This window comes from Pyrgilauda ruficollis, unplaced genomic scaffold (assembly GCF_017590135.1).
Source record: "Pyrgilauda ruficollis isolate IOZ18807 unplaced genomic scaffold, ASM1759013v1 scaffold25, whole genome shotgun sequence".
NCBI lineage: Eukaryota > Metazoa > Chordata > Aves > Passeriformes > Passeridae > Pyrgilauda > Pyrgilauda ruficollis.
In genome coordinates this window covers 7,070,185-7,084,077 of record NW_024523822.1, presented here as the reverse complement: position 1 = coordinate 7,084,077, position 13,893 = coordinate 7,070,185, and the positions used below count along the sequence as shown (strand labels likewise).

General features: G+C 43.4%; 1 protein-coding gene across 1 annotated transcript in view; it reads left to right on the top strand.

Moving 5' to 3' along the window:
* Positions 1-515, top strand: part of GDF6 (growth differentiation factor 6) — an 11,001-nt gene extending 10,486 nt beyond the window's left edge. Inside the window, exon 2 of the mRNA XM_041470812.1 lies at positions 1-515. This exon is cut by the window's left edge and continues 391 nt beyond it. Within this exon, the coding sequence (XP_041326746.1) occupies positions 1-424 (424 nt within the window). The 3' untranslated portion in view covers positions 425-515.
* The last annotated feature ends 13,378 nt before the right edge of the window (positions 516-13,893 follow it).

The following is a 13,893-nucleotide window of genomic DNA, read 5'->3' as shown; positions in this document are numbered from 1 at the left end:
CGAGCTGGGCGCACCCCCGCCGCCCGCTGCCCGCCGCCCGCCGGCCCGGCGCCAGCGCCGCACCGCCTTCGCCAGCCGGCACGGCAAGCGGCACGGCAAGAAGTCCCGGCTGCGCTGCAGCAAGAAGCCGCTGCACGTCAACTTCAAGGAGCTGGGCTGGGACGACTGGATCATCGCCCCGCTAGAATACGAGGCCCACCACTGCGAGGGCGTCTGCGACTTCCCGCTGCGCTCCCACCTGGAGCCCACAAACCACGCCATCATCCAGACCCTCATGAACTCCATGGACCCCGGCTCCACGCCGCCCAGCTGCTGCGTCCCCACCAAACTGACCCCCATCAGCATCCTCTACATCGACGCGGGCAACAACGTGGTGTACAAGCAGTACGAGGACATGGTGGTGGAGTCCTGCGGCTGCAGGTAGCGGGCGGGACGCCCCTCGGCGGCGGCCGGGTCTGCGTCTGGCGGAGGTGCGGCGGCAGCGGCGAGCGGGGCCCCGTCCCGCGGCCGGCCGAGCGCGGCTGGGGCGGAGGGGACGGCGGAGGGCGGGCGGCAGCGTCGGCCCGCGGCTGCCGGCGGGGAAGGGCGAGCGGGCCGGGCAGGCGGCGAGGCCCCCGCCCGGTCCCTTTCCCGCTCCCCTCTCTTCCCCCGGGGTTTATCTGGCGATCTATCCTCCTCCCTCCAAAGGTGAAGGCAATTTACCAAGTACAAAAAGAGTCGGGGGAGGGAGAGGGAGCAGACTGATCCCTCTCTCTGAAGTTGCTCTGAAGAGGGCTGTTTCATTTCTGCCCTCTCTCTTTCACATTCCTGGGGGTAGAGCTTCAACAGATGAGTCTGCTGGTGCTTGAAGGAAGGAGAGAAAAAAAAAAAAAAGAAAACCGAGAGTTTCTTAAGATTGTAATTATCAGCTAGGTTTTATTTTAAGACAGCAAACTGTGAAGAGCGAAGTGTTACAGAAAGCACAACCGGGGTGGATTGGAAAGGAAACTGCTTCGGGTCCCACGAAGAGTGCAAGGATGCCATTGCCAGGTCTCTGTGTAGCTGTGTCTCGACGGCCCTCGCAATTTGCAGCAGTATTATATGCAAATGTGCTGGAAAAGGCGTTTTATGTAAGATTTCTGGTTCTTTCCCACCTTTGGTCTCAGCTCTGGTTTCACCTGAGGAAAGTGCACTTCGAAGCCATGCCTAGCCCTTTCTTAATGTAATTATTATGTTCGTAGTTTCAGGCTTTCCCCCACCGATTTCTAGAATTGTTGGCTTATCTGGTATTGCAGAGCTACAAACTTGTGGAAAAAGATAAAAAAGAGAAGAGAATAATAATATAAAATGCTAATAAAAAGACTCGACCAGGAGCATTAATTTAAAATGCACATTTTGCTTTGGATGCACTGTTGTTCATGTAAAAGTTGTAAATATTTGTTTATTTAAACAGACTGAAAAGTGCAAAATGGAGATGGACAACATGCATTTCTTTTTTGATGTACAAAACATGATATGCACTCAAAATGTTATAATTTCTAATATTTTTAAAAGTTTATATTTGAGTTGTACAGAATTAAGCATTAATCAAATATTTCATCCTTACTTAACATTATCATTTCCTTAAAATATTATTACAAGATTTTAATTCTGTGCTAATAATGGAGAAAATAATTTTTTTTACTGTCTACCTCAATATAATGCAAGTATTTACAACTCTAAAGTTATCTGAGGTAAATTAATATTCAGAACATTTTTACAATACACCTTTACTGGACGATACTACAACTATCATTGTATTATTAAACATTTTTTTTTCCAAACAGTCAGCTTGCTTTTATATGTTCTATTATTTGATTAAGTAATTCTGAGTTCTCAAGTAAATATTGGCTCTAATTCTAAAATGCTGCAGAGTTGAGTTGGATCAAGTGCCACTTGAAGGCGCACCTAAAGCCATTCCTCCTGTCTGAAGACTTTCTGTACTCTCACAAGATCTTTAGTTTCGTCTTTGGTATATACCAGTGGCATAAAGCTGCATTGTGTTTTTATGCAATGATTATTGTAAGTGGGAGAGTGCATTAAGGGGAAAAATTCAGGCAAACGTTTGTAAATCTCATCTGTACTGGGGTCATTAATATACACTGTATGATGATGATGAGCAAAAGACAATGAATGTTTTATAAATGATATTTATTTTGATGCAATGGGTAATATATTTATTAAATATTTCCTGGCTATCTCTTAGATAATGAAGAACTATTCAATGAGTAGCTGTTTCAGTAAGAGAAGGATCCTCTCTCAGTGATGTGTGCAGCAGTGTACAGGCAGCTTGGGGGCTGTGAGCCCCACTCAGGGAAAAAAAATAAAAGCCTCATCTTATATGCAGAAGGGCTGAAAGAGCTGCTCACCTTGTGGAATGTGTTTGAAAACAAGGTTCCTTTCATGGAAAGTGGAATTTTTTTGCCATATCACAAGATCTGATCCCACACGTTTTTCTCTGACCAGCTTTCACTCCCTTGGACTGGTGCTTGAACAAAGGAGTGCAGAATCGGGCCCGAGTGTTTGAATAGTAGCAGCTCAGACACCTGTAGAAGACTCCAGCCTTAGAGTTGGCACAACTGCCAGAGGAATACTGCTTTCTAGTACTTAATAGTGTTTCAAATTCATTACTAATAGTATGTTTAGAAGTTATAGCTTAAAAAGGGCTTTAGTTCTAAAGCCAGGTTCACCATGTGCAGAGTCCTGACTGGTGTGAACTTTGGTTGCTGTTCTGACCACACCAGTTCAGTCTTCTGCTGTGGATCAAGACTCTGCTCTCTTTATGAGGGAAAGAATGGGCAAATGGTGTCCAACAAGCTGCACTATAGTCTCTGAGGAAAGGTAATCGAGATATGTAAGACATTGTCAATTGGAAATGAACATGATCTAAAATCTGAAATTTTACAAAATTGTCAGCTAGAGAAGGCTGAATGAATCTTCTCTTTATTTTGCTGTCTATTGAGCAAATGAATTATTGTGTGTACAGACAATGCTTTGGCTAAAACCATACACTGAGAGTTTCAATGCAATTTCCTTTCCATGTAAAAACCAATATCGCTTCTGTTGCAAGCCCATTCATCACACGTATGGTGGCAAGCTGTGCTGTCACTGAGTTGTCCTTTCTGCTCCGCCTCAGACATGGCTTTGGGGAGCTTCATCAGGCAAAGTTCAACTGTGGGAGGCCTAAGAAAACTTCCATCAAAGGGAATTGTTAAAGAGGCAACGTTTTTCTCTCCTGGGTGTACAGGGTAGTGCAATTTGTACCTTCTTCTACATTAGCTGAATTTTTGGTGATGTCTTTAATGGCCGAAAAATGTTTGAAAGCCCTTTGTCCCAAATGCCTGTGGTTGGTAACCTCCAAGAGGAGTGGAGAACCAGAAAAAAGGCAAAGATAGTTATAAACTGCAGTATCTGCTTTGGAGTTGCACCTTTTGGATACTGCTTACTGAAGAAGAGAAAACACCTTTTTGAGCATGTGATGTGCATGCTGTAGCTAATATAACATTATCTGAACCCATTTTGGCATGTCTGCTATTCCTAAAGATGGGATCTCTGCTCACTTCCTTTTTTAGGTCTGCAGTATTCTTTTGCACAAATCTCAACAAGGAGCAATATCATGCTGAGAGGGAGAAGTGAATAGATGCAGCAAAGCTGATCAATGGTATTTCTTTCCTTGCACTTCCCATCCGCTCTCCTGCCCTCCCCCCAAGAGATACCCAGTAAATTGAAAATATAGCAAAAAATACCTGTAATTATTTTTTTAGCTTTTTTTTTTTTTTTTTTTTTTTTACTACAAATACTGCAAGCCTTTGTTACAGAGAAATCCAAATATGGAAATGCAGTGGATACACAGCTCAGATCTCTTTGTCCTGCCAAAGTAATATGAAGTTTCTTTTCCATTTCTCAACTCCCCATGCTCAAAATCACATTTCAAAAGGGGAAATTATTTCTTTTATTATGTTGCTGGCCAGAAGAGGGAGCAGAATCTATGAAATAGTGGGAATAGACAACGAGGGACAGAAGACAGCTGAAGTTGGTCTGGCTGATGGTGTGATACTTCTCAACAGACGTTATACAATTCATCCATCACACTGGCTGTGCTGCTCAAGCACAAGAAAATTACTGACTCATCTTTGAAGTGTAGATGTGCATTGGAACAGATTCTGAGTACATGAATGAAAAAAACAGCACGGGACTCAAGCCTTTTTATAAGTAAGCTCCTTTTTGGACCACAGACTCCCTCTTACATTTATTTGTCAGAGGGGCATTTCTGAAAATGCTTGTTTTTTGGGGAGAAAAGCTGGAAATTCCCCATAAAGAGCAGATCCAGTCTTCCTGCTTGTTATCTCCATGTAGATGAGAGGTTGGTCTGTTTACTGCATTTATAAAATATGTATGTTGATTTTTAACAACTCAGTGTTTAACCTCAAATATTATTTCAGCTGATCACATAGTGTGAAACCTCCTCCTTCATAAACTCTTATCTTTGCTTCAGAAGCACATCTGAAGCTTTGAGGAAGTTGAGTGACTGAACTTCACCCTTGTCAGTCATTCAGAGGCTGGGCAGCAGGACAGCAGGTATCAATAGCGTGTAATTTGTTCTCTCACATAGCAACCATGTGCTATAAAGGCGTATATTCCCCTAGAGCAGGGTCCTCTTGTCAGCGTTCAGCTATATTATGTGATTAGATTTCCAAATATTTGTTCTTGTTTCTTTGCAGTGTCAGACCCATTGTAAACTGAGGATGTTCCAGCTGTTCATAACTGTGAGGGAGGAGAATCAACATATTGTCCCTGCTACACTCATCACCTGCCTGTTGCTTGATGACTGCAGCCTTGAAAAGTACCACTGTCTTGGTTAATATACATTACTACTTAGTGTATGATGCTGTTGGGAATTAGAAACGGTTTACCCAGACCTAATTTTGCACATCAGCCTGATGCAGAGCATGGGACTTTATATTTGCCTGTGTGCCAACATTTTGACAAAACTAGGGTTTGTTTAAACTATGAGTGCTGTCAACCCCCTCTCTGGAACTGAGAAATCTGAAATTGCACTGTGGACCTTTATCTGATAAGACTGCTTTCCTACTAACAACTTTCTGCACCATTTTTAGGGAAGACCTTAGGGAGAATCTCCATCCTATGGAGCATTGTTAAATCAGTGAAAAAAACACTGCTTTCCAGAATGTGAGAATTTTATTACTGGAGAAAAATGAATGAAAATGCTCCTAGGACAGCAGAGTTCGAGTGAGTGGGCAGGAGAGACCTCAGGTGAGTAAGAAAAGTAGAGGTCTGGTTGACAACTCATTGGTGGAAGTGGGAAATGGCAGGAGGGCCATAGAAGAACGAAAGGGATAATGTAAGGGCAACCTGCCAAACATCTGAGATGTTTTCACTCTAATGGTAAGAGTATGGAGAATAAACAGGAAGAACAAGAAGTCTTGGGACACAACAAAGGCTACAGTTTAATCGGCATCACATAGGCTCAGTGAAATAAATTGTGGCACTTCAATATTAGCAGAGAGAGTATAATCTGTGTAGGAAGTAGAGGCAGTGAAAAAGGGAAGAGTATTATCTGCTATATTAGGAATGTATAGAAGGCCAGAAAGAGGGAAAGACAGAGTGGTTGGAGATGAAACAGAGGAACAGTAAAACCCTGCTAAAGATTACTGAATGAGGAGGAGGTTGATGTCACATTTTTGAGCAACTTTTGGGAGTGTCATGAGGATATGAGGTAGTGGTAATTTAACTTTATCAAACCAGATTATCTGCTGTCAGAAAATTTAAAAACCAACAAAACAAAACCAAACAGCACAGCACAAAAAGTTCCTCAAGTTTTTGGAATGTGTTTGGACAACTCTTTCTTTCAAAGTATTAAGGCAGTTATGGGCCAGATAAGATATAATAGATATGATTAATAAAGAGAAACTTGCTAGAAAACAATTTGAGCTCATGTGTCTGTGAAGGAAGAGAGCAAGACCAAATGACTCCTGTATGGCAGATTTCCTCACTCTGGGCATTTGATAGGGAAAGTTTTGAAGGGAGGAGCCAAAAGGAGAAAGAATCTTAAGAAAACAGGCAGTTTGGAAGGAATCCTTAGTTAAAGGTCTTATAGGAACTGATTCTGCTGGCAAGGAGGACAGCATTGGAGAAAATCAGGGGTCTGAGTCAGAAGTTGTGTGGTTATCTATTGACAAAAACACATCATAAAGAAAGTGAGCAAAGACACTACTAGGATAAGTAAAAGGGAAGGACTAAAGTACAAAGAGTGCAAAAAGGAATCAGAAAAAGAAATTAGGGAAAAGGGGAAAGGATTATCACTTCATGGGGATGTTAAACAAAGGACAAATGACAGAGTGGGCTGAAGCGTGAAACACCACCTTTGCAAGTAGGAGTCACTTGATCTGAGGGGCCGAACACATTTAGAACTAGCAAGGGAATTGAAATGCAGCTCACAGAAGAGAAGTGAAGGAACCTTTGAATAAAGGGCATATACTCAGACCAGGAAGTCCTGAGGAAGTTTACTCTGGTATAATTAAAGAACTAACCGCAGGAATTTCTGAAATATTAACAAGTGTATTTAGGAACACAGAAAATATTTAAAAGGTAGCAAGAATTACAGACCAGCCAACCTGTCTCAGATGCCTCCAATACTTTGGGAATTGCTGCAAAAAATTCAAGTGCTTCATAAAATAGCAACTGCAGAATGATGATGTGATAAAAATATCCAGTGTGAATTTATTCAGAACAAATCATATCTAATTAGTCCCATGTTCTTCTTGGTAAGAGTGACATGCAACTCAAGCATGTAAGTTTCCAACATGATTTTGCTACACTAAAGGGACAGTTGGGTGTAAGTACAGTGAAATGTAATAGCAACAATATACAGTTAAGCACTTTATGCAAAATATTACACTTAAGAAAGGATAACATCAAGCAAAATGTAAAAAAACCCTAGCTAATAATGCTCATACAAGAGAGAATCTGGACTGTATAGTGAAATGAGTTCTGAATACAAGGTAATGAACAATTCATTTAGTTGCCTAGGATATTCCAGAGAGTAAATGAGAATGTTAGGTGTCAGAAATATTCTGACATCTAGACTACTGAGGGCTCTGGTAAAGTGCTGTGCCCAGTTTTAGGGATCATGATCTAACAGAGCATGTTCTGGTATCTTCTGGATCATTGGTAGCCTACTGGCCGCAGGCTAACATGACCTGGGGCGTCAGTACACCTGGGCACAACGAGTACCTCTGTAAGACTCACTCAGGGCCAGCTCTTTCTCTGTGTGTTCTGAAAAATATTTTCAGTTATGTCTTCCAGGGTGGGCCTTGCTCAGTCCCTTGCCATCAAAAAAGGAGGGAGTAGAGCTCCCAAGGTGCTGTTGTGTGGAGAACACTGCAGTGCCACAGCACCTGAGATTTATACATCATAAACTGCCTGACACTGAGGAGAACTAAAAACTATTACCCACTCATCTGCAGTTTTCTCCCTTGAGACATAGAGATCCGAATTTTCCTTTTGAAATGGGAAAAAGGGGATTTATTTTGATGCCTATTGTGGCACCTAAACTGGACTGTATGCCTTCTGGGATGTCAGTAGTGCTGAGCAGAGTGGAATAAATGTCTCTCATAATTTTATATGAGGCATTATGTTTGATGCAGCTAGATGAATGCTTCACAGTGAGGGAGTCCCTTTGTTCACTTCTACTCAGATGGGGTCTGGCACTGGGTGAGAGCTTCTTGTTGCCATCATAAACCAGACAATGGGTCATAGTATGACAAAAATGTGCTTCTGTGAATTCAGTAGGCACAATTTGCTGTTGATGCCAATTCTGGTCAAAAATCTCCCAAACCTCAATCAGCCTAAAACCAGTTATCTGCACTTTCCAGCAGATGTTCTGCAGCCAGCTGTGTCCTACAGCTGACTCTGAAATACTTTTCAGAAACTAGGTTTTGTGTCCTCGAGAGTTTTAATCTAATGTTGCTGTTCTGTTCGTCATTTATTTAATATTGGTTCAGATGTGGAGCTCTAGAGAGGAGTATTGGTTATTACTGTGACCAGACAAATAAAAGCAATGAAAAATCTGGTCCATCTTGAACCAGAAACCTGCAGACATGAGGGTAATCAGTTCTTGCATATGTGTCTGCAGGCCCTTGGCACAGCTGTGAACAGAGTACAGCATACCTGCTAATCAACCCTCTTACATACATTTTTGATTAGTGAAGATGAACATCCAGAATGACACAAGCTCCCAAATGTTTTTTCCTTTGTTGTTTTAGAGAGAAATAAATTACTATCATAATCTAGAGCTGGAATTCTGTAAACCATACTCCTGTCCCTTTTTGTCAATATTCTACAAGCAGAATATTTTCATTAACAGTGCTGAAGTTGTAGTAACTCTTTCTATTATTCAGTTGCTCTTTCTTTTTGTTCTTTTAGAGTAGAATCTGAAAACCTATTTAAATTGGGATGTATCTCTGCCAAAAGCTGTTTTGCTGGGGGAGAATGCAAACAAATTCATGACAAAACAGGCAGCAGAGCCATGAAATATTAGGTATCTACTGTAGGTGTGCCTGAAAGGTTTTGAGAGAGAAAGAGGAAACTAAGAAGTATTCGTCATTTAGAGGCTGCTCAAGTATTTCTGACTTCACATTTCATCTCAGGAAGAAGGGTACTCTTTTCATTAAGATGAATGCCTAAGATGGCAAGGAAGATGGGCTTAACCTGGGGCCATTAGAAGTGTGGCAGACAATTGGAAAGTCACATTTGCTTGCAAAACAACAAAACCCAATTTTTTCTCTAATTATGAGAGCTATGGTATTAGAAGTTGCTGAGGCATCTACTCTCTAGCTGCCCCTTAAGTATCGCACTGCTACAGGTGTGAGAGGTTCAGAGTAGCTTAGAGAAAGCCAGGAGGATGTACTCCTGGGCATTGTGTTTTGTACAGCTTGGTAGTCCTAGTGGGTTTGCAAATATTTCTTGCTCTGGGTTCTGCTCTGTTCTCCATCAGCAACCACCAGGACAAATTCCTTGATGTGGAGGTAGAATTTGTTTCAGATGGAACAGCCCAGAGATAATGCCTTCTCCTCCCTACAGCTTTGGCTCTGGTCCTTTCTGTTTGTGGCACAAGCTTTGCCAGAAGCTCTGGGGCATTTAGACTCATGGCCTAGCTAGAGGGTTTTGTTTTGTGTGAGGAAGTATATGCATTTGAATTCAAAGCAGATTGTTTTGTGCAGTGTCAAATTCTGTGCAGATGGAACATGATATGATATGTTGAAGTGGGATATATAGCATATGGCTATAATTCAGGCAAACACATTTCTCCAGCTGGATACCTGCTATTGAGTTGGAAAACATGTGTCCTGCATTCTGGTAGGCTTCCACCAGAACAGTGAGAGGACATAAAAGACAGGTCATTCCTGGTATTGAGTATCAGCTAATACTTACATCTATTTCACTGGTTTCGTAGTGCTGTTCACAATTAAGCCTCCTGTTATCACAATCAGCATAGTGCAACTGAAAAAAAAAAAGCTATTGCTGAGATCTACACCCATAAATACACGTGGACAAGCCAACATATGCAAACAGGCTGGGCTGCTTTTGGCCTGGATGGCCATGCCTTCTGCCTCTCCTGTCCCCAGGGAAAACAGCCCTTGCTGCCTCAGGGTGTGGCACTTCTTCCAGACACCAGCCCCTGACTGTGGGGCTGCATCCCATGTCTCCAGGGATCCCCTGAACCTGGAGATCCCCTTGGGTGCAGCACCCCCCTACAGCCCATGTCATGCTCACTCGCTGCGGTGCTGCAGTGAGCATCTGGATGGGAGCAATGGTGTCTTTGGACACAGGAGCTGCAGCTCTGCCTGGGTCCTGCATGGTCTGCAAGGTGCAGGCAAAATTTCACAGCATCCCTAAGGAGGCAGGAGCTGAGTTGTACGTGATAGACCTATTCCTCCAGGAAAATGGGCTCATTTTGGCCCATGGCCAATGGGAGAAGTGAGATGTGCCTTAAGCTCTATTAATCATCAACTTATGCCTTCTGCCAGGCAGAGGTGGGCTGTGCGTACAGCTACTTCTGTGGTTCAACTGTTAAATACCTCGTGGTCAGACTCATGAGTAATTACCTGCCTCAGCCTACTTAAAATAATGAAGCAAGTATAAACCATTGCCCTGGAGTGATCATCCTTTTCAGTGCTGCTGTTCCCTGCCTGCTGATCACCCACTCTGCCCTCTTGCACCCATCCAGGCTCTGACCTTGCTCTGCTCCATCCCAGCCAAGCACAGTGAGTAAATATTTTCTCTCCTGTGATCAAGCTAACAATGCTCCCTTCTCACACCCTTGCCTCTGCTTTTTCTTATGCAGATTCTACTCCTCTTACCCTTAGTTTTATTTTTAAAACCTTGTGCCGCTAATAACCACTCTGAATGTTGTCCTTTCTCTGGCCTCTTGGAGATGATGGCATCTGCTATTTCCCCCTTCCTCTCCCTCTTCCTCTTGTGGCTTTTTCCATGTAAGTCCCCCCTTCCTTACTCCCAGATTTAAAGCCTACACTGTCATAGCTACACAAATTTCGTTATCTTCAGGTGGACTATACCCTTGGAATTCTGCCAGTTCAATTCACACCATTCCACCCCCCACAAAAGACTAGTCTGGCAAAATCCTGATAGCAAAAGTGGAGGCTGACTGGTATGCAAAAGAAAACGCTTTCCTCAGAGGCATTTTTTTTTTGCTTTCTTATTTTGACATAAAATATGGCTACAATTTTTTATGATGCAGAGCTCTGCCCCTTCACTGGAACAGACATATTCCTAAGAAGAATAAAAGAGATTTTTATGTGGAAAAAATATCACTGAAAGAAATTTCATGGTTGATGTTAAAGAAGCTTTCTACAAGGATGGAGATAAAATATCACTTTCTGTGTTTTTTCATCTCTGCCTTCTCTATTATTTAAATACCATGTGCCAAGCAAAACAGGAAAACACAAAATCCTAAAGACTTAAATTTTTCTAAAAAAAAGTGAACATTTTGATTTCATTACAGGCTTAGTTCCTCAGCAACCCTTCTCACCCCAGCATTCTGTTTTTTGTGTTGTTTTCCAAATCAGCAACTGTTCTCCTCCGCAGCAGGAGCGGCTGGGGCAGCTGGGATGCTCTGAGACCTGGCATGTTCAGCACTGCAGGAGCCAGGTGCAGGTGAATGTGCTGGTCCTGGTGTGCCATGGGGCTCCCTGGGACGTGACAATGACACCAAGAGCAGGGACTGTGCCTTTGCCAGGCACACCTCCCTGGCATGGCTGAGCAGTAAACCCACACACCGTGCTCAGCCGCACTGGCTGTTCCCCAGCCTGCTGATGGCTCCTATTTCACCTGAAGTGAATAACTGGCATGGTGCAACTCATCCCTTGTTTCCACAAATTCAGAGATTCTTCCTAGAAGGCTGTGGGAAGCAGAGAAATCTGTATGTCACCTGAGGGCAGGCATAAGTTGCTCCCATGGTAGAGATTCTGGAGCAGCTCAGCATTTTCCTTTTTCAGACAGCCTGCAATGTATCTTGATGAAGAACATACTGTAATTTTACTGACTATTTCTAAAAGGGTTTTCATGTTGCAATAAGGACTGAAAACAGCAAAAAAAAAAAAAAAAAAAAAGACAGATGTTGTCCTACATGGATGGTATGGAAATTGCAACACATTTTCTGCCTTTATACATTGCAGTTTTCAACATATTCCATGTGTATTCCTGTCCCCTTTGCCTGCCTGATCATGGCAAAGTTTGACTTTCGTGGGCAAAAAAATCCACTATATTTTAAAACGTTAGTTTCATTAACAATATAAAAATTTTAAAAAATTAAAAAGAGGAGGTAGAAAACAAATTGCAGGGTTCTTATTCTTCTTATTTGTGCTGGAAGGGGACAGGAGGTCATGTCACTTATAAGAGCAGCAACAGCTCAACAGCACAGTCGCAGTTCTGGATATTTGTAATCAAACCAAAATCAAAACAGTGATGATGCCCAGAAGTGTGTGAGGCATGGAGCTGCTCATAAATGTCAAGTTAGAAAAAAAGCCACAGCAGTTGTTATTAAGTGTAGTGAGCACTCTGCTCTGGGTTTTGGCTCATATGCACCCCTGAGGCATTCATGGGCACCCTGGGGTAGCTGACGGAGGTGCTCATGGCTTTCCAACATGTCCAGTCACTGGGAGAGGCTCTTCCTTCAGAAAAGGGGGTTCAAAGAGCTCATGGCCATCTCCATTTCCTGCCCTTCTCAGTTCTGGACCTTACAGAGGATATCTCTGCTGCCCATTTAGGATGGGGAGGAGCTGAAGGAGGTAAGCATGTCACCTCTCTGAGGCAGCAGATGCCCCATGAGAAGATGACAATTCGTGTGCCAGAGCAAGAAAGCAGGTCAGAGCTCTGCAAACAGCACCTGTTCCAAAGTGAGGAAAGCAATCCCGGCTGGAAAGTGTGATGTGTGCCTCATGTGGCAGAGAAGTGACCCTGGGAATACAGTGGCTGCTGGAAGCTGCCCAAAGGCCACCACAGAGCAGTTGGTGGCAGGTCTGGCTGTGGCCCACTGTGGGTGGTGGTGCAGGGTCACACCACCTGCACTGGTGGGGGGTAAGTGTGGTGCACGTGTTGTTACTGACCCTGGAAGGAAACACAAACTTTGGTTTCCATGATTTCCTCCTTTGTGGAGGAATAGTGCTCAGCATTGCTGTGACAGGAGAAGAGGCGCTTTTATAGGGAGAGCACTATCTGTAATTAGGGCACATAATGCTGTAGGAAAGGCCTGATCAATACCTTGGGATGATGGAGCTGGATATCTATTCCTATCAAACTCAGGCTCTGACTAAGCTCTTGGACAAATGTTTCTATTTAATAATAGAGAAAGTTCATTAATGTGGAGAGTTGACATGCTATCCAAATTTTGGACAGCTCTGTCTCTCCTGAGTTTTGTGTTTGTCATAAGTAAGTAATGTCCCACAGTAACTCTGCAGACCTAAATATTTGGCTGCCTGTGTATTTCATGGAAAGTTCCCCTGATTTTGAAAGGTCACACAAATGTTAGAGTTTGGCCAGATGTGAAAACCAAAGAGCCTCCCCTGAGTGCTGCGGACCAGCAAGTCACTGGCCACCCTTGGATGCCACAGTCGTTGTTCATCAGTTTATTAGATGGGCTGTACACAGGAATGATCTCTATGGAGTCAGGAAGTCCAGACCAGTGAATACTTCTGTACTATTTGCAAGCTGTTGGAGGGGAAAAAACCCAGCATTTTTTTTATCTACAACCTTTTCCTCACTGAAATACGGTTCCAAAGGAGTCTGAGCCAAGGGGCCCGAAGCTGGCTTTATGCCTTTATATATAGAGCTGCTGTTTTTCATGCAGCACACCTGAGCTCTCAAAATGGCATAAAAGCCAATTTAACCAGTCTCAGAGGAATGGGCTGGGGTGTGGGGTGCCCTTTTGGGCACTGCAGATGATGGAAGTGCCCGTGATCTGTCCCAGGGCATGGTGTGCTGGAACACCCATGGCTCCTCTTGGATTTCCAGGTGCAAGACCCACAGTGCTGCAAAGGCTACTTGAAGCTTTTGTCTGCCTATGAAAGCACCTTTCTGGTTGGCTTGCCTGAGCAGTGGAGGGCCCATGGTGTTGAGGGATTCTTTTGTTTTTCTGAAAGGAGCTGTATAATGGTCCCTTTCATACTAGGATGCTAATGGAAAAGGCAGGGCAAAGCATCTCCTACCAACACCTCACAGAGCCCACCAGCTCTGCAAATATTACCAAACAGGTGACAGCAGCCTTCAGGTGACTCAGTGTGACATGGACAGTGGCATGCTGCAGAATCCCCAGAAAGGGTGAATTGCTGGCTCTTT